Source organism: Nansenia antarctica, assembly GCF_963989245.1.
Source record: "Nansenia antarctica genome assembly, chromosome: 14".
NCBI classification, from domain to species: Eukaryota; Metazoa; Chordata; class Actinopteri; order Argentiniformes; family Microstomatidae; genus Nansenia; species Nansenia antarctica.
Genome location: NC_137684.1, coordinates 24,041,059 through 24,059,374, shown reverse-complemented (window position 1 = coordinate 24,059,374; position 18,316 = coordinate 24,041,059). Strand labels below are relative to the sequence as shown.

Here is an 18,316-nt window from a genome sequence, read left to right as displayed (position 1 = left end):
TCTAGGAATTGGGTTGAAGCCCCCCCTCCCCCCTCCCGGAGCGTCTCTGAGGGAGTGATGACTTGCGTGTCATCCCTATTTCTGACCGAGGGCCGCGTTTCTCGCATGCAAGGGAAGGAAGGGGCCACAAGTCGGAATCCAAGGCACCGCCAACCTCACCACAAAGAAGCAAGAGAAAACGCATTTCTACAGTAAGTGCTCTAGTCGCCCTTGTCGCACTAGACAATGACAGTGTCGACACGGAGGATGGAAAAAAAACATCTTAGCCGTTCGATGGATGATGACAAAAGGTAAAAAGTAAACAGGCATTCTTCTCAGTAGAAATTTTCATGCACACTTTTTTGAGGTAATAAAAAGTATCAGTTTCACGTCTAGAGGCTGAGCTGTCATCCACTGACAGGCAGGGCAAGGTCTGCGCCAGTTATGGCAAAACACCCATATAAAGATGAAGTCTCTCTCCACCCCTTATATAACAATAAAATAATTAATATAATAAGCAGCAAATAATGGCATATCCCATTAGTTTCCTAATACAAAGTAAGCTACCGAAATATACATATAAAGACTGAATAAATACTATCATATATAGTGGTATTTCTTTCTTCTTTTGCAGTCCATTTGTATTGATGTATGCATGTCATGTATATAATATTATGTTACCTGGGAAATAATCCACATGTGCAAATAAGTGAGTTATTAGCCAGTTGAGTTCATATTCATATCCGAGGGAGGAAATGTGTGACAGTCATGGCGGTGGTGGCCTTGTGGCCTCTCTTCAGGCGGCCATGCTTGCTGAGAGCTATGTAGGAGCCCCTGTAAACGGACGACTCGTAAGCATTGTAGTTGTTGGCCAGCAAACTCTCCCTGAACTTGCACTCGTCATGGAAGACTGTCTGAAAAATGGCAACGGAGAGAGAAGAGAGAGAGAGAGAGAGAGAGAGAGAGAGAGAGAGAGAGAGAGAGAGAGAGAGAGAGAGAGAGAGAGAGAGAGAGAGAGAGAGAGAGAGAGAGAGAGTTAGGGATGTACTTGGAAAAAGTCCAATGTCACAGTCTGCAGTTTGATAGTAGCCTAGCTATACTAGCAAATTATACACTTTGCAATGCAAGCATTCCTCATATCAGGCTCTCAAGGTTATTAAATGAAATCACCATTCTGTCGAAAACTCATCTGACATTAAATAGAAATGAAATTAGTAGATGCTTCATTAGAGCGGATATAATAATTATCCCTGGCCACATATTCACCCCATATTACTGAAACTGGTAACAACATATGGATGCCGAGACACAGCAACCCAACTTATAAGAAATTGTAATGGAACATCATACCCATTCAACTTTTAAAGGATATAACGTTCACTGTTTACAGTTACTTTGAGGTGACTAAGCATTCTATTAGGATGCTAACATGGGTACCTGCCCTATTTTGCACTGTAATGCTAAGCTCAGCTGTGAATAAACGGAACTAACCGAAATCTTGGTTTTCTTTCTCCATAGACTGCTCTTTATATTGATACGATTGGGCGAATGTGCGAATGTGAACTATCCCACATAACACAACAGCAATCATCTATTCTATCTCATAGCAGATTTGCAATTTGAAGATTTGCAAAGACAGGTATGCTGTCAATGTGATCTAGTCAAACGTCTCAAACAGATATGTTCTAGAAGTAAGCCTTTGTGAGTTTTCTGGTGTGAGAGACTTGGGACACACGCTGGGAATGTAACCGCCCAGCGCTCAAGCTGATGATGTCCGTCAGACACCGGTAGCCAAATTCAATCACTTATCAAATGATAATTTCTGAAACTCTACACGCCGATTGGTTCATCGCCAATGCTGAATGAGAGATTGGGTATAGCCCACATCACGCCAATGGTCATTAATCTTTAAGAACGGCGAAGTTCCATAGCCTACACCCTGATGACATCCATAGCCTACACCCTGATGACAGTGCGCCCGGGGGGCATTCCCTCTCACACTGTGCACCGTTACACCGCCTGACAACATGATGCGTCTGTTAACCTCATCATTCTTTATTCCCTAAAGGGATATAACATATAACAGGCCGCTTGCTTTATATATGTTGCCTATGATTGTGTAATAATGCAACAAAATATAAATATAATATAACAACAAAAATATATATTTAATGAACCTTCGGGGGAAAAAAACATTATTATAGGCTAGAATTAAATTGAATACGATTTCTTATGACAGGATTCTCAGCTTCTACGTTCAGATAGTGCACATCAATCCAAGACAGACAAATAAAACCGGATCAGCCCCTAATATTCAACACTATTCTCGGAGATCATTAATAAATATTGCAGGACAATAAATGGAATACTGTGCATACCTACCGTTCCGTATAACCTCCCGCGGCTATTCATTGCGACAAACATCTCACTTCTCACACCATACAAGCTAACCACTCCTCGCTCTACCGTGGAGATTTCTATGAGACCTGAACAAAAGAATATTAATTGTTAGAAATTGTATAAATCATACACTGACCATATTGACACACAACAAAGCCTAAATTATAATTAATATACAGCATGTGCTCTGCAGTCTGTGGGTGTAACCTTGGAGCTTTGCTACGCAGGATGCTGTGTCTTTGACTCTTTGTTCTGTTTCCATATCCCATGTTCAGTTTCTAATATAAACTCAGCAATGTAAGATATGTAATTATTGCACTATTGGACGTGCATGGCATGTCTAGCCCCTATTCGTTTCTGGGCCGCTGTAGGACCCCCAGTGTTAAAAATAAGTTGGTGTCTAAATGTGTCCATACATTCATATCATGGTTGAGCTTAGGAAGACATTTTAGCACTGATAGATACTGTTTTTAATAGATTTGTGACATTCAATGCTCCCTTAACGGCTGGTGGTGACACTGACACGTCATGCAAATGATCAGGGGGGTACATAACATAAGACGCTGATAGATCCATAATTATTGACGACCCCCGTTATGTCTCGTGTCTATTGCATTACATCTCAGGAAGCAAACTCACTGTATTGGTTTTCATTATGGACACCGTTGATCCTGCCGTCTGGGAGGACCTGGAGGTGGAACCCGATGCCCACGGCGCAGTACAGCCTCCGCACTCTTTTGATGCCCAGCAGATAGTCACTCTCCCAGCTCAGACTGTCCGATCTCTCCCCCGAGATACCCAGAATGGACCTGGAGAAGAGGGTCTCCCATCTTTTCTCCAATAAAGTTGCATTTGTCGTCCAGCTCGGAATAGGATACGATGACACGATCCCCACTAGGAACCCCAGGAGACAAACACTCGCAGTCAACGTCCAGTGCGCGCCGCCGGCCTCGCAGGACATACTGATGAGGAGCCTTTGCGCAATGGCCATCCCGGTTTACCTTCGGGGCACGTGGTCCAAATGAATGGCCCCCCTAAAAATACCACGACTCTTCTTGTTTTCCTTCGTTCGGCATGCTGCTGGCAGAGGATTATTTTGGGAACGCAGATGATCAGGGCTTTGGGCATGCAATGAAAGGCCCGGTGCAGAGGAGGGGAAACGGGAGAGCTGAGGGTGATGGTGGTGGTGATGACCATGTTTTGCAGCTCCGCGCCACTGTGACTGTCTCTCTCTCGATGGGCAACGCAGGGCCGTGGAGAATCCCCACTCACCAAAACCCTATTTCACCTGGCCAGGCTATCGCATCTCTAGATGACATCATGCTGAATAATACAAAGGGCGGAGGGAGGATGGGGGGAGAGGGAAGTTGCAAGCAAGCAAGAAAACGACAGGCGCTGACATGCAGTGCTGCCAAGTCTGTGGAGAGTTCAACGGAATTCTGTCCCACCGCCCGTGAAACCCAGTAGGGGAGAGTCCCCATTGGGCGTCCGTGGGACGTGATGGGCACTTTGGCAGCTCCCAAATTGGGTCGGTGGTCATATGTCTTGACAGGCATGCTTCCTTATTTAGAAGGAAGGTGTAAAAACAGTCCACTTGTCACCGGAGAGCAATGGCAAGCCTAGGAGGCCACTTCCTATGCTGTCTGTTGAAGAACTTTACCCCAACAAATTATAATTGTAAACGTTTATCCAAAATTAATACCTTGCAATGCATTTATGCACACTGTGGAAAGGCAATATATTTATCCTTAAACCGTGTTTCGCGACTTATATATGCCTTCTCCTGCAATATAAAAGGACATTCATATATTTTCCTTCTAATAAATAATGTTTCCATAGCATGCTATACGTCAGGGGTAGTATGCAGTAGCGCGCTCCTGCGCGCTGTCGCCGCTTCTCTAGATTGTATTGCATAGACGTCCAGAGGATGGCGCTGTTTTCAATGTTTTAGCTGAAACTAAGAAACTGAGGCGCTTCTTGCAGAATATTCCTGAGTCACCACCCCAGCCAAACAACAAGTTATGTTGCACGCCTGTATAGGCCTACATTTTGTGCACAATGACATACATACTCACAGACAAGACATTTACAATGCAGTAATTTATTTTGTATAAAAATCTATTTGATGACTGCACAACGTTGAGGGATTTACAATGAAAATAAAATTAAGATTTTCTTTAAAGGCTGAAAACATCCAAGGACAAGTCATTTTTGAAGCATCAGTGAAGACTGAAGACATACAGTCATAGCAGATCTAGTCATACAGTCCCTGGCAAATGCCCCCATGTGAACGAATCCCTGATTAAGTCTTTAACCCTGGCACATTTACAAAACAACATTGTAGCTTACTAAAGTCATGACCCTTGGCACTTGCTATCATGAAACCCAAGTACAGAACATTTGGACACAGAATATAAGAGCACATCACTGTTGCTACTGTAACGTATTGTATAGTAAGAAATGAAACGGTAACTGTATGTGTAACTGTAAGGGATATACATGGGGGAACTCATAACAGAGGAAGAGTAGAGTGGTTATAGATGACCCAGGGGGAACAGCATCGACATGGTAAAGTATCCTGGGCAGTGATCTGAGACGGACTTAACCAGACATTATTACAGTATATGTCAAGAGCACATTCAACAACGTTGCTCCACTGAAATCTGGACTGATGCCATTTGTCAGGATTAATAAAACAAACTATAAGACAAAACCAAGTGTTTTTTTCACTGAATTACAAATGTTATGAATTGAAGCTATGATTTTACACAGTTACTTGTGTGTATGACTCAGATTCCATACAACCACCGAAATAACAAACAGTCGGCCATTTTTTTCAATATGGAAAACATTGACAGCAGTCAACAAGCTGTCTTGTGAGGCTAAGCAATGGAAGGCGGAGTAACAGTAAGATGGAGACATATTAAAATAAATTATAGCACTGCAGATACTTTTATACCACATCAATACGAAATAATAATTTATCCTTTTTTTCCACAGAAATAGTCTTTGCCCTTTTACACCTCCGACAGAGGCAACAAAAAGAAGGCGAAACACTTTAATATGTGCTTATGATGTTGTTGTTGTTTTGTTTTTTTAAAAGAAAAATAAATAAATACTTATGTACAAAAATGCTGAAATTTGTCGAGGCACTTGAAAAAGTGAACTTGTTTTCCCAAGAGGTCTACCAGTACTTAATGTCCTCGTGTCATACAGAAGGCCTCAGTTAAAACAAGTCTTCAAACTGTGCGTCTGTGGGGGATTCATTTTATCATCTGGTTTTCTCAAAAGGAGGAAATCCTAACCTGTCTGTCTTTATAAAGTGTTTTCATTGAGCATGAACAACCTGATATAATCTGTCACTCTCTATCGTACACAACTGCCAATGAGACAAAAAAAACACACCAGACGTTATACTTACTGACCCTATAATGAGCGTACATCTGACAGGATCAGCTTTATCGAGCCATCCACCTCATTGCATAAATGGACCATGACCCTTACGTTGACCTATAAATGCAAGGTTACTTATTATAAAGCCCACAGAACCTCAGAAAGGGTAGGCGAATTATACACAGAATGCATACAATATAACATGTTGATTGTAACACAAGCGTTTTACTAACAAAAACCCAATTTAGAAGAAGAATAACAGAAGGCCACAATATATTTTGATTACTATTTAAATATAAAGCAACAGATGAAGTACAGTCAGTCTGTAGCTCATACATATAACGTGTATGCAGGATTCTCTTACACGACTGAGACGCTTTATAGGAAAGACTGCCTGTCTAGAGTCATGTCATATCGCTCTCTCCACCTCCCCCACTCTCTCACTCACTACACACACACACAATAAACACAAACACGTATGCACACACTCTCTTTATCTCTCTCTCACAAACACACACACACACACCCACACACACACACACACACACACACACACACACATTGACCTTCAAAAGAGATGAATGGTATGCAGAGCAGAGTATCAACATGTGATAGCAAACTGTCATCATGCAGACTACTGGAACGTACGTATGTTCGTTTACCCAGTACCCCCAGTATTGCTGCAGTGTTGCTAGGATGACTTTTTGGTCTTTGGCTCATGGTAATAGAATTGGGGTTACCACCAGAAATACCTGTGACTGTATTTTTACAGCATTGGATAATTGACTTCATTAGAATCTCCTAGATTGTCATTTCAGATGTTTTCAGATGTGGAGGTGATGGATGGATGGCAGTAGAGTACCTTACTCTTATGGAACAAGATGAGATGGAACACGTGAGAGGCGACTATCCTGAGATGACTGTCCTGATGACTTTCCTAACCCTAAACTCAAATGCTCTGATTCCATAGAGCCACTTCATGCTAATGACACCACAGCTAGTGCACAGATGACTTTGCCAAACAGGTTGCATAAGAAAGTCCCATAGGGATATAAATATAATGTATCAATCAGTACAAAATATATATATACACAGTGTCCGTTATTACAAAAAAGACAAAAAGCACAACATGAAGGGGCCAGTTAGTTACACTTAACAAACTCCCAATTTTTCCATTGAATGATTTGTGTCGTTGTTCGTTGCAGGACAAGTCGAACGGTCCCATCACGTGTGTGATGACAGTCTGTGTAAGCAACGCATAATCCACAAACCTGGGCTGGCTGAGAAAAACCAAAAGAAACGCCTGTACAGTTCAGTAGCAGACGGTAGCTGTACCGGCGAGGACTACCTACTGCCCCCTGCAGGTGGTGGGAAACGGGCAGGGTTTTGTCCGATTGCAGAGTTGTTATCATACAACGCGCGGTCTGTGTGAAAAGTGGGCATTTAGTGGGCCTTATTCTCCTGTTCACCTGGGTAGAGTGGAGTGGAGATACTGATCTAAAAAACAAAACAAAAACGAAAAAAACATGGCCACCGCCAAACTCCTCTTTATGATTGGCTGGCTGAGAATGAGACGGTGACACTTCTGACTTCCTGTGGGTTGTACCTGAGGAGGAGGAGCCAGGGGCTACAGAAGCTGTCTGACGGACCGTGGATGTGGCTGGGTGGAACACGGAGGAGATCAGCTGACCAGCTAATGCTAAACAGTAGCCACGGTAACTCACTGCAGTATTAGCTTCTGGTAGGAACCATTCTCACTGTTCCACACACATACACACACACACACACACACACACATACACACATACACACACACGCACACACACACACACACACGCCTCATCGACACATCGCAGTGTTGACACTGCAACAGCACTGGACCTGTGCATGCAGGGAGTTGTAGTCCAGGGGGTGCGATTCCTTCACTCCCATGTCTCTCAGCTCTTGAGGTCCTTTTGGTCAAAGATGATATGGTTGGCCAGGTAGATGGCGATGGCACCGAATATGGCGGAGGAGGCCATGTAGGCGGTGACGGACTTGGTGAACTGAACGAACATGCCCATGAAGAGCGTGGGGAAGACCTGAGAGAGGAGGAAGGTGCTGTCTAGGATGGCGAAGTCCAGGCCCACGCCGCGCTTCTCAAAGCCCCCCTCGTCCTCCTCCTGCTCCAGGCCCGAGGCGCCGTGGGACAGACCGTTCTGGCTGAGCGGGAGGAGGGGGTAGTACTCTGCAGAGCCGTCCTGGGTGAAGTACGCGTGTCCGTTGGTGCCTCCTCCCCCTAGTTTGTGCGCCAGGCCCCCCTCTTCGTCCACGGCTGTTAGATGCACGGCCGAGTCCCGCCGGATCGCAGCCATGCTGTTTTTATGCGAGTTTTTGTTTCTCTTCTTTGGCATATAAATCTGAAATATGATCATAATCAAACAAAAAAAAAAGAAGAAGAACATTTAGTATCCTGTACAGCGAGGTGTATGAATCTGTGTGTACAGGTATATACTAGGAGGGAGAGATCAGAGAGAGTTTCGATCACGACTGTATGAGCATAATGTGAGCACATGCTTGCTTTCAATATATATGCATGTACTGTATTGTATTGTAGTGTATATGTTACGGTACATGTGGGAAAACGGTACATGTGGGAAAACTAGGGTTAAGGTTAGGGTTAGGATTAGGGGTAGGGTTAGGGTTAGGTGCTAGGGTTAGGGTTAGGGTTAGACATGCCAGCATGTACCAAGTCACCCTAGCACCTAACCCTAGCCCTAGTTTTCCCACATGTACCGTATTCCCACATGTACCGTAACATATATATCTATAAGTTGGACAGACATTACATACAGGTATGCATGCACAGTACCCAGGGAGACCGTAGTGCACGTGTGCCTGGCGGGCCTTACCTCCTTCTCCTTGTGGTAGTGGCAGGTGAGGGTGTAGGGCAGCGTCTGCAGCGTGGCGTAGGCGAAGCCTGTGAGGGCGGCCATCATGGTGACCAGGACCACGCTCTTGGACATGCAGATGACCAGAGCCGACATGGTGAAGCTGACCATGCTGCTCACGTAGACCCGCCGGGAACCGAACCGGCGCACCAGCCGGCTCATGGCCAGGGAGAAGAAGGTTGAGGTAGCACACTGCAGGAACAGGCCCAGGCTGCCCATACGGATGCCTGAGAGAAAAATAGATTGAAGTTAAATGGACTGGCACTTATATAGCTATGCCTTTATCCAAAGCGCTTTACAACGGCCTCTCATTCACCCATTCACACACCAATGGCGGCAAGCTACCATGCAAGGCGCTGGGAGCAATTTGGGGTTCAGTCTTGCCCAAGGACACTTCGACATGTGGCCAGCCGGGGCTCGAACTGCCAATCTGCCAACCTTGCGATTATTAGACGGCGGCTCTACCTCCTGCGCCACAGCCGCCCCATCAGTTCTAACAACACGTTACCATGTGACCAGATGGGATTCAGTGTGCAGTAATTAGATTGAAGTTGAAGTTGAAGTTCTTTATTGATCCCCGAGTGGAAATGACTTTCTCACAGCAGCAAGATTAAAACAGTATGGAGGGGGAAAATGACACATAATAGATAATGAATAAAAATAGGGAATAAATAAAAGTAAAAATAGGGAATAAATAGAGTGGACACAACAGTACAGTACAGACTAAAAGAGAAATACAGCTACGCATATTAAGAACATTGTTAAAGATGTTACAGTCAGTGTGAGGTCAGAATAAGTGCTCTACAGTACCAACAGTAGTTCTGCTTGTAATAAATATACAGCAATCATCTTGGGGTTGAATACCAACACAACACAACACTTGCCCAAGAGCAAGGTACTACACACCACAACCTGTTTACACTGCACTTGCAAAATCCTGGAAAACATTACCCTCCTCCGGACACATGATCCCTATCCCTATAGGGGGCCAGCAGCAATAACCTTCCTGAACCTGGTGTTACAGGAAGAACGTGTGTTTGTTTTTTTGCCATGTCTGAGTACACCACCTTTCTCTTAACATGTAATACTTTTAGCTGTGTGTTTATGTGTTAAGATACAGAACACCTTACCGCAGAAGACCCACAATCGTGGGGGGGTTTAACTGCGGTGTGTAAATGCAAACGGCCCCCTTCGTGTGTGTTGGACGTCCTCTGTTTGCTCGTGTCCATTAAACACAGACAGACAGACCAGATCCAGTTGAAAGATCGGTTGGGCAAACAGGTCTGCAAACAGTTTGCCTTGACTGTATCAGACGACCATCACAGACAACATTAACCTCAGATAAATCCTGAGTGAGAAGGAGAGAGCGCTGAGGGTGAGGCGAGGCGAGGCGAGGAGTGTTGACTGAGGCAGCGGCTCCTCGCTCCAGCCTGACCAGCGTCTGACCTGACCAGTCTCTCTAACCCACTCGGGAAGAATTCAGTGTTCAAACATCGAACAGAGAAAGAGGTGCAGACGAGTATCACAGCCAGAAGTATGTCTGAAACCTAGTTTGCTCTCCCCTCCCCTCCCCTCCCCTCCCCTCCCCTCCCCTCCCCGGGTCTGAACTGCATTACAACAGGCTTCTCCATTCCAAATAAACACACTCAAGTGGCTTACAACTACTGCTGCTGCTATGGAGAGGCGAGTTGAAGGCTACGCTGACGGATTGTTTTTGTTATTGAATCTAAAGCCGTCGGCCTGGTATGGTTTTTCGGTTAGCTGATAGTGTCTGTGGTCACAAGTTCAACAGGAAAGCTTCATCTATCCCACAGGAGAAAAAAAGGCATCGGATCTGATAACAAAGCTGTTTGAGAGCAGAGGAGCGAGCCCCCTTCACAAACACTGCAGCCAGGAGACTGCATTGAGTGAAAACTGCAGTGAAAACAAAAACGTTTTTTTGTTTATGTTTTGTTTTGTCTACTGAGATTTGTCAAAGAAACACATTTTCACAACAGCAGTAAAAATGAGATTTTTCTGTTCAAACGGAATCTACTACCGCTATGTCTCCATTGGAAACTTTGTGTCCGACAAAATTAACATGTGGGGTTCTGCAAGGATCAATCCTTGGCCCCATCCTATTCAATCTCTATATGTTTCCATTGGGACACATCATAAAAAAGAACAAAATTGCCTACCACAACTATGTGGATAACACTCAAATCTACATAGCCTTCTCACCGAACGTCTATAGTCCCGACAATCTCTGTAATTGCATTGAACAAATAAACGCCTGGATGACACAAAACATCCTCCAACTAAACAAGGACAAAACGGAGATAATTGTATTCAGTGCACCTGACAAAAGATCAAAAGTCAGTGCAAAACTTGATTCTCTCTCTCTTCAAACAAAAAAACAGGTCAGAAATCAGAAATTGTTTTATTAAAATGAATTCTAGACTCTGATCTAAACTTCAACAGCCACATAAACTCGATAACTTTTAAATACATTGTTAAAGTAATTCTGATCCAAATGATAAAATAGTGATAACCCTAACCCAATATTTGTTTTCTTACTTTGAAAGTAGTCAGTTGACAAGAATGACTGTAATCCATATACTGATGATCATTAGCATTTTGTAACCAAATACGGTAAGAATTAACCATGTATGAGAGCAGACACATCATTCAGAAAATCTCACGTTAGAAAGTTGCCCCGATCTAAATGATTGGGTGTAATAACAAACTCTGTGTTATAGATTTAACAACACAATGACTCAGTGCTTGGCCTCTCTACCTGACTGGAATGAACATGGTCTTTGTTTCGCTGATACTTTTGACATTAATGCTCTGTGAGTGTGACATTCCTGCTGGTCCTGCAGGCACAGAAGGAGGGAGAGATGGATGGAGGGGGAGCGGAGGAGGGAAGTAGGAAGTGGCCATGTCTGGGTGAGCGCTCTTGAACAGGACCCTTGGAGAGCCACACACAGACGCACTGGGCTGACGTTAGAAACTTCTCACTATGTCTCTTTCATTATCACTCTCTAGATCACTCTCTCTTTCTCTCTTTCTTCATCACTCTCTAGATCACTCTCTCTTTCTATATCACTCTCTAGATCACTCTCTCTTTGTCTCTTTCTTTATCACTCTCTAGATCACTCTCTCTTTGTCTCTTTCTTTATCACTCTCTAGATCACTCTCTCTTTGTCTCTTTCTTCATCACTCTCTAGATCACTCTCTCTTTATTTATCACTCTCTAGATCACTCTCTCTTTATTTATCACTCTCTAGATCACTCTCTCTTTCATTATCACTCTCTAGATCACTCTCTCTTTCTATATCACTCTCTAGATCACTCTCTCTTTGTCTCTTTCTTTATCACTCTCTAGATCACTCTCTCTTTGTCTCTTTCTTCATCACTCTCTAGATCACTCTCTCTTTATTTATCACTCTCTAGATCACTCTCTCTTTATTTATCACTCTCTAGATCACTCTCTCTTTCACTATCACTCTCTAGATCACTCTCTCTTTCTATATCACTCTCTAGATCACTCTCTCTTTGTCTCTTTCTTTATCACTCTCTAGATCACTCTCTCTTTGTCTCTTTCTATATCACTCTCTAGATCACTCTCTCTTTGTCTCTTTCTTTATCACTCTCTAGATCACTCTCTTTGTCTCTTTCTTTATCACTCTCTAGATCACTCTCTCTTTGTCTCTTTCTTTATCATTCTCTAGATCACTCTCTTTGTCTCTTTCTTTATCACTCTCTAGATCACTCTCTCTTTGTCTCTTTCTTTATCACTCTCTAGATCACTCTCTCTTTGTCTCTTTCTTTATCACTCTCTAGATCACTCTCTCTTTCTTTATCACTCTCTCTTTGTCTCTTTCTTCATCACTCTCTAGATCACTCTCTCTTTGTCTCTTTCTTTCCTACTTCTTTCTGTCTTTGTCTCTTTCACTTCTCTGTCTTAGTCTTTCCCAGACTAGGTACATCTCTCTTTCAGGGTTCCCACACCTTCTGAAACATCAAATTCAAGCACATTTCAAGGACTATCAAGACTCAATTCCCTCAAATTCAAGGACCCAACACGGCATAGTTTGAGACAGATCTAGATGAGAATTTATATAATAGGAACTATCCGCTCACAGACAACAACTAAAAAGAGAGGTTTGAATGTGTGAACACTAGATGGTCTCTTGCCTTCTCTACCACAGCACAGCAAAACAATATATTGTGATATTATGTGTAAAGCAATACAAGTAAAACATTTTTTTAAATATATATTTTTTTAGAGAGAGAGAGAGAGGGGGGAATTCAAGCACTTTCAATGACCCATATCTATTTTCAAAAACTTTTAAGACCTTGATTTTTTTCTTCTCAAATTCACCAACTTTCAAGGATTTCAAGGACCTGTGGGAACCCTGCTCTTTGTCTCTCTCACTTCTCTCTTCTTCTTCATGTCTTAGTCTTTCCCACTCTAGGTACATCTCTCTTTGTCTCGCTCACTTCCCTGTTTCTTCTCTGGGAAGCAAGTCCAATGTCTCACAGCCCCGCCTCTCCAACCACAGCAATACAACTCAATGAGAATGTGAACTCAAATTAACATTTGATTGTTGCTCCACCACACCAGATTCAACATGGAGTTTGAAGGTCACAGATACTAAATGGTGCATCAAATACAGCATAAGCTGTGTGCAACAGTCTAGGATCTAGGGGATTAGGAAACCCGACTTAATGAATGGCATATTTACCCAGCCAGAACAGAGAGTGCACTGCAGTGCTCTGTTACCAGGGCGATCAGCGAGCGCAGTAACTGTAGAGGGTAAACTATTAACTTGGCCAAAGGGAGACTTCTCCTCCATTGACTCCTGCCAGGCTTCCTTCCACCTGTGCTGGAGGAATGTGTGTGCATGCTGCTGCATCCTGCCCAGCTGTGGAGGGGCCGGCTGGGGCCGGGGGGGCCACCGAGGCAGGGGACACACAGTGTGGATGGGGGGTGGTGGAGGGATGGGGGGACAGGGAGGCAGGGTGGTGGAGGGATGGGGGGGGGACAGGCAGGGTGGTGGAGGGATGGGGGGGGGACAGGCAGGGTGGTGGAGGGATGGGGGGGACAGACAGGCAGGGTGGTGGAGGGATGGGGGGACACCCAGGCAGGGTGGTGGAGGGATGGGGGGACACCCAGGCAGGGTGGTGGAGGGATGGGGGGGACAGACAGGCAGGGTGGTGGAGGGATGGGGGGACACCCAGGCAGGGTGGTGGAGGGATGGGGGGACACCCAGGCAGGGTGGTGGAGGGATGGGGGGACACCCAGGCAGGGTGGTGGAGGGATGGGGGGGACAGACAGGCAGGGTGGTGGAGGGATGGGGGGACACCCAGGCAGGGTGGTGGAGGGATGGGGGGACAGGCAGGGTGGTGGAGGGATGGGGGGGACACAGGCAGGGTGGTGGAGGGATGGGGGGACAGGGAGGCAGGGTGGTGGAGGGATGGGGGGGACACAGGCAGGGTGGTGGAGGGATTGGGGGAGAGGGAGGCAGAGTGGTGGAGGGATGGGGGGGGGACAGGGTGGTGGAGGGATGGGGGGACAGGGAGGGTGGTGGAGGTATGGGGGGACAGGGAGGCAGGGGGGTGGAGGGATGGGGAGACAGGGAGGGTGGTGGAGGGATGGGGGGACAGGGAGGCAGGGTGGCTGGAAAAACACTGACTAACACGGTGGACGTGGGTTCTTAGCTACTTCTTAGCCAAGTCTGCTTTTTCCTGGTCTTTGATTAGTCATTTCCTGGTCAGGTCAAATGACAACGATGTGGGTCAAATGACAGCCTACACAGTGTGGGAAATACAGCTTTTTTTATGGACTCACTGGAATGTTACAATTTCTTTAGCTGTGTAGTTTTATTGAGTTTATAGCAATGTCTGGACGAAATGTCATGTGAACAACTGCAATGGAAATATGTTGAATTAAAAAAAATTGTTGACGTGTTGAATACTTATTCTCCCCACTGTATATAGTATATGCACTTGAATATGACAACATACCATTTGAGAACATCTGGTTGCCGTGATAGTGAATCCACCTCATGGTCATGAACGCCTGTCCAGTTACAGTCTGAGGTGGGAGTACCCTGCAGTACTGTAGCTATGGAGACGAGAGGCCGACCTACCTTGACCATAGTACCCTACAGTCAGCACTCGAGTTGAGGGAGGATGAGGGGGGGATGGCTTCCCCCCTGAAATACAAACGGTATCATCCCCCTTCTAAAACTGCCATCCCCCCTTTCCATCCCTTATGTCATTTTATCAGTTTTGCGCATATTGAGTAAAATACTGTGGGCGAGGGGGCACGCACACATGCAATGACATTTTTACCAAGTCACTGACACTGAAGTCACTGACGCTGTGGGGATGCTAAAATTGTCCCCTGATAAAATCGTCCCCCCTGATTTTCTTTTACAACTTGAGTACTGCCTACAGTACTACTGTAGCTATGGAGAGGAGAGGCCAACCCACCTTCATCATAGTACCCTACAGTACTGTACAGGGTTCCCACACCTTCTGAAACATCAAATTCAAGCACCTTTCAAGGACATTCAAGCACCTTTCAAGGACTGTCAAGCACCTTTCAAGCACCTTTCAAGCACCTTTCAAGACTCAATTCCTTCAAATTCAAGGACCCAACACAGCATAGTTGAGACAGAACTAGTTGACGAGCTAAGTAAAACAATATATAAAACATTTTTAGAGAGAGAGAGAGAGAGAGAGAAAGAGAAGGGAATTCAAGCACTTTCAATGACCCATGTCTATTTTCAAAAACTTTTAAGACCTTGATTTCTTTTTCTCAAATTCACAAACTTTCAAGGATTTCAAGGACCCGTGGGAACCCTGCCTACAGTACTGTATCAATGGAGAGGAGAGGCCAACCCACCTTCATCATAGTACCCTACAGTACTGCCCCAACCCACCTTCATCATAGTACCCTACAGTACTGTCCCTATGGAGAGGAGAGGCGAAGAGAGGAAGAGGAAGAGGCCAACCCACCTTCGTCGTAGCGCTGCCTGGAGGCGGTCCCCGGGGCGGCGCTGGGCACGCCCTCGTACAGCCCCTCCCCCACAAAGTCCGTGTAGAAGAGCATGAAGGACATGACGGCCATCCAGCTGCAGAGCTGCGCCGCGCACAGCCGCCGCACCACCCGCGGCACGTGGCAGTAGCTGCGGTAGATGGCGGGGGTCATGGCCCAGCACGTCCTCAGCAGGCACAGCAGGGGGCCCGACTTCAGCAGCCGCAGCTTGCACTTCAGCAGGTAGCAGCAGGAGCGCGGCACCGCGCACGGCGCGCACGGGTCCAGGGAGCCACCGCCGCCACCGCCGCCACCGGGCTCCGACGTCCCCCCCCCTCCCCGTCCGACGTCCCCCGCCGCGCCCACACCCACGCAGGGCGGCTCCTCCGACACCTTCATGGTGATCAGCACGCTGGCCACGAAGATGAGGATGAGCATGGAGAACAGGCACTCGGCCTGGCCGCCCAGGTAGACGGACAGCAGGCCGCGGCTCCAGTCCAGCGCGGGGAGCAGGTAGCCGATGCACCCCCCTAGGCTGACCATGAAGGAGAACATGGCGAAGGCCTGCCCGCAGTCCTCCTCGTCCCGGTACAGGTCGGAGAGCAGCGCCTCCAGGGGGGTGAAGCACACCTGGCCGCAGAAGTCCAGCAGGCCCACGCCCAGGATGAGGAAGCCCACCTGGAAGGTGTGGCCGTGGCCCCCCCAGGAGAAGTAGGAGGCCAGGACGTCGGAGTGGGGGATGATGAGGAGGGCGACGAGCACGCCCAGGGACAGCAGCCAGATGAAGGGCCGGCGGCGGCCGTAGCTGCTGTTGCAGTGGTCACTGGCCGAGCCGATCAGAGGGATGAAGAGGAGGCCGAGCACGGGGCCGATGCCTTAGGAGAGAGAGAGAGAGAGAGAGAGAGAGAGAGGCAGAGGGAGAGAGAGGGGGGGGAGAGAGAGAGAGAGAGAGGTAGAGGGAGAGAGAGGGGGGGTGGGGAGAGAGAGAGAGAGAGGCAGAAGGAGAGAGAGGGGGGGGTGGAGAGAGAGAGAGAGATAGGCAGAGGGAGAGAGAGGGGGGGAGAGAGAGAGAGGCAGAGGGAGAGGGAGAGAGGGAGAGGCAGAGGGAGAGAGAGGGGGGGGAGAGAGAGAGAGGCAGAGGGAGAGAGGGGAGAGGCAGAGGGAGAGAGAGAGGGGAGAGAGAGAGAGAGAGGCAGAGGGAGAGGCAGAGGGAGAGAGAGGGGGGGGAGGAGAGAGAGAGAGAGGCAGAGGGAGAGAGAGAGGCAGAGGGAGAGAGGGGGGGAGAGAGAGAGAGAGAGGGAAGGGAGAGAGAGAGAGGCAGAGGGAGAGAGAGAGAGGCAGAGGGAGAGAGAGAGAGAGAGAGAGAGCAGAGGAGAAACACCAGTGAGCGGGGCGCATCAACACAGTAGTTCATTAACGGGTAAAAAACAATCTGTAGCTCCAATGCTATAACAATGAATACATACAAGTGATGACGGGGTCAAATCTGTAAATCCGTTAACTTTTCATTCACTTTTTAACACAACAAATGATGATAGCTCCGAGTCTAAAGACACAGGTCCTTCATGCTGTGTTTATCCAGAAACACGTCCTGTATTTGATGTAGCCTGCCCCCGCCTGGGCTGGTGTCTTCCAGCTTCCTGCCTCCTGGTCTTGACAGGACCCGGAGGCTTCAACACCAGGGGGTCCTGAACCCCCCCTCTCACCGCTCCAACCATCCCTGTGAGTGCTAGTGAAAGGCTGGCTACAGACGGGTCTGCTGTGTCTTAAGGTAACCCAGCGTCAGCTTCCTCTCCTTCCTCTCCTAGACTTGAGCCAAGCTAATTAGAGCTCACCATGACTGCTTGTCGAGCACAGAGCTCCACGCTGAGGAGAGTTACAGTACAGGGCAGGCCAGATGTACGAGGCAGGGTTTCACAATGGGAGCGACACAGCGCATGGAATGCTTGTTTTGAAAACACGGGTCTCGAATTCCTTCGGGGGGAAAGAAACTCGATCGAACATCTGAAGGATCCACATGGAAGGGCGCCGTTAGTGTCACTGCGACGGTCTCAATATGAATACAAACAGGGGTTTTAGATTAACATCACAATGTTCACACAGGGGTAAGAGAAACACAATGTTAAGCGTGACCGTGTTTTGTATTTTCTACTCGACGTTGACGCATGGCGAAAGACGATATACTGTATACAGATGTGCATTTCGTCAAAGTTAGTTAACTGTTTTGTAAGCAAAATACAGTAAGACAACAGACACTGTTATCTAGAGGAAGGGGCACACTATACACACGCACACACACACACACACACACACACACACACACACACACACACACACACACAGTCCCATTTCTGCCTGCTGCAGCTGTGAAGGCCGATCATAACAATCCACAGTGTGTGTGTGTGTGTGTGTGTGTGTGTGTGTGTGTGTGTGTGTATGTGTGTATGTGTGTGTGTTTGAGAGCCTGAGCTCTCACTCCTTCACAATCTCATACTGTGTGTGCTAAATATGAACACCCCCCAGTACCCCTGACCATACACACCACATACAACCCCAGCATGGAGATATATATTTATTTATACAC

The 18,316-nt window shown here is 46.7% G+C and overlaps 2 protein-coding genes across 2 annotated transcripts in view; both read right to left on the bottom strand.

Annotated features, from left to right (window-relative positions):
• Nucleotides 1–716: 716 nt before the first annotated feature.
• On the bottom strand, nucleotides 717–3,370 carry fgf6a (fibroblast growth factor 6a; the record flags this gene model as incomplete). Its single annotated transcript, XM_080545060.1, has 3 exons — nucleotides 717–893; nucleotides 2,362–2,465; nucleotides 3,019–3,370. 3 exons carry the CDS (start codon nucleotides 3,368–3,370, stop codon nucleotides 717–719), a joined length of 633 nt encoding a protein of 210 aa, XP_080401186.1.
• Nucleotides 3,371–7,709: 4,339 nt separating this feature from the next.
• Nucleotides 7,710–18,316, bottom strand: part of LOC308170278 (solute carrier family 45 member 3) — a gene marked incomplete at both ends in the record, with an annotated part of 14,416 nt that continues 3,809 nt past the window's right edge. The window contains 3 exons of the mRNA XM_080545046.1: nucleotides 7,710–8,171; nucleotides 8,664–8,929; nucleotides 15,714–16,607. Coding sequence (XP_080401172.1) covers nucleotides 7,710–8,171; nucleotides 8,664–8,929; nucleotides 15,714–16,607 — 1,622 coding nt within the window. The remainder of the gene's footprint in view (nucleotides 8,172–8,663; nucleotides 8,930–15,713; nucleotides 16,608–18,316) is intronic.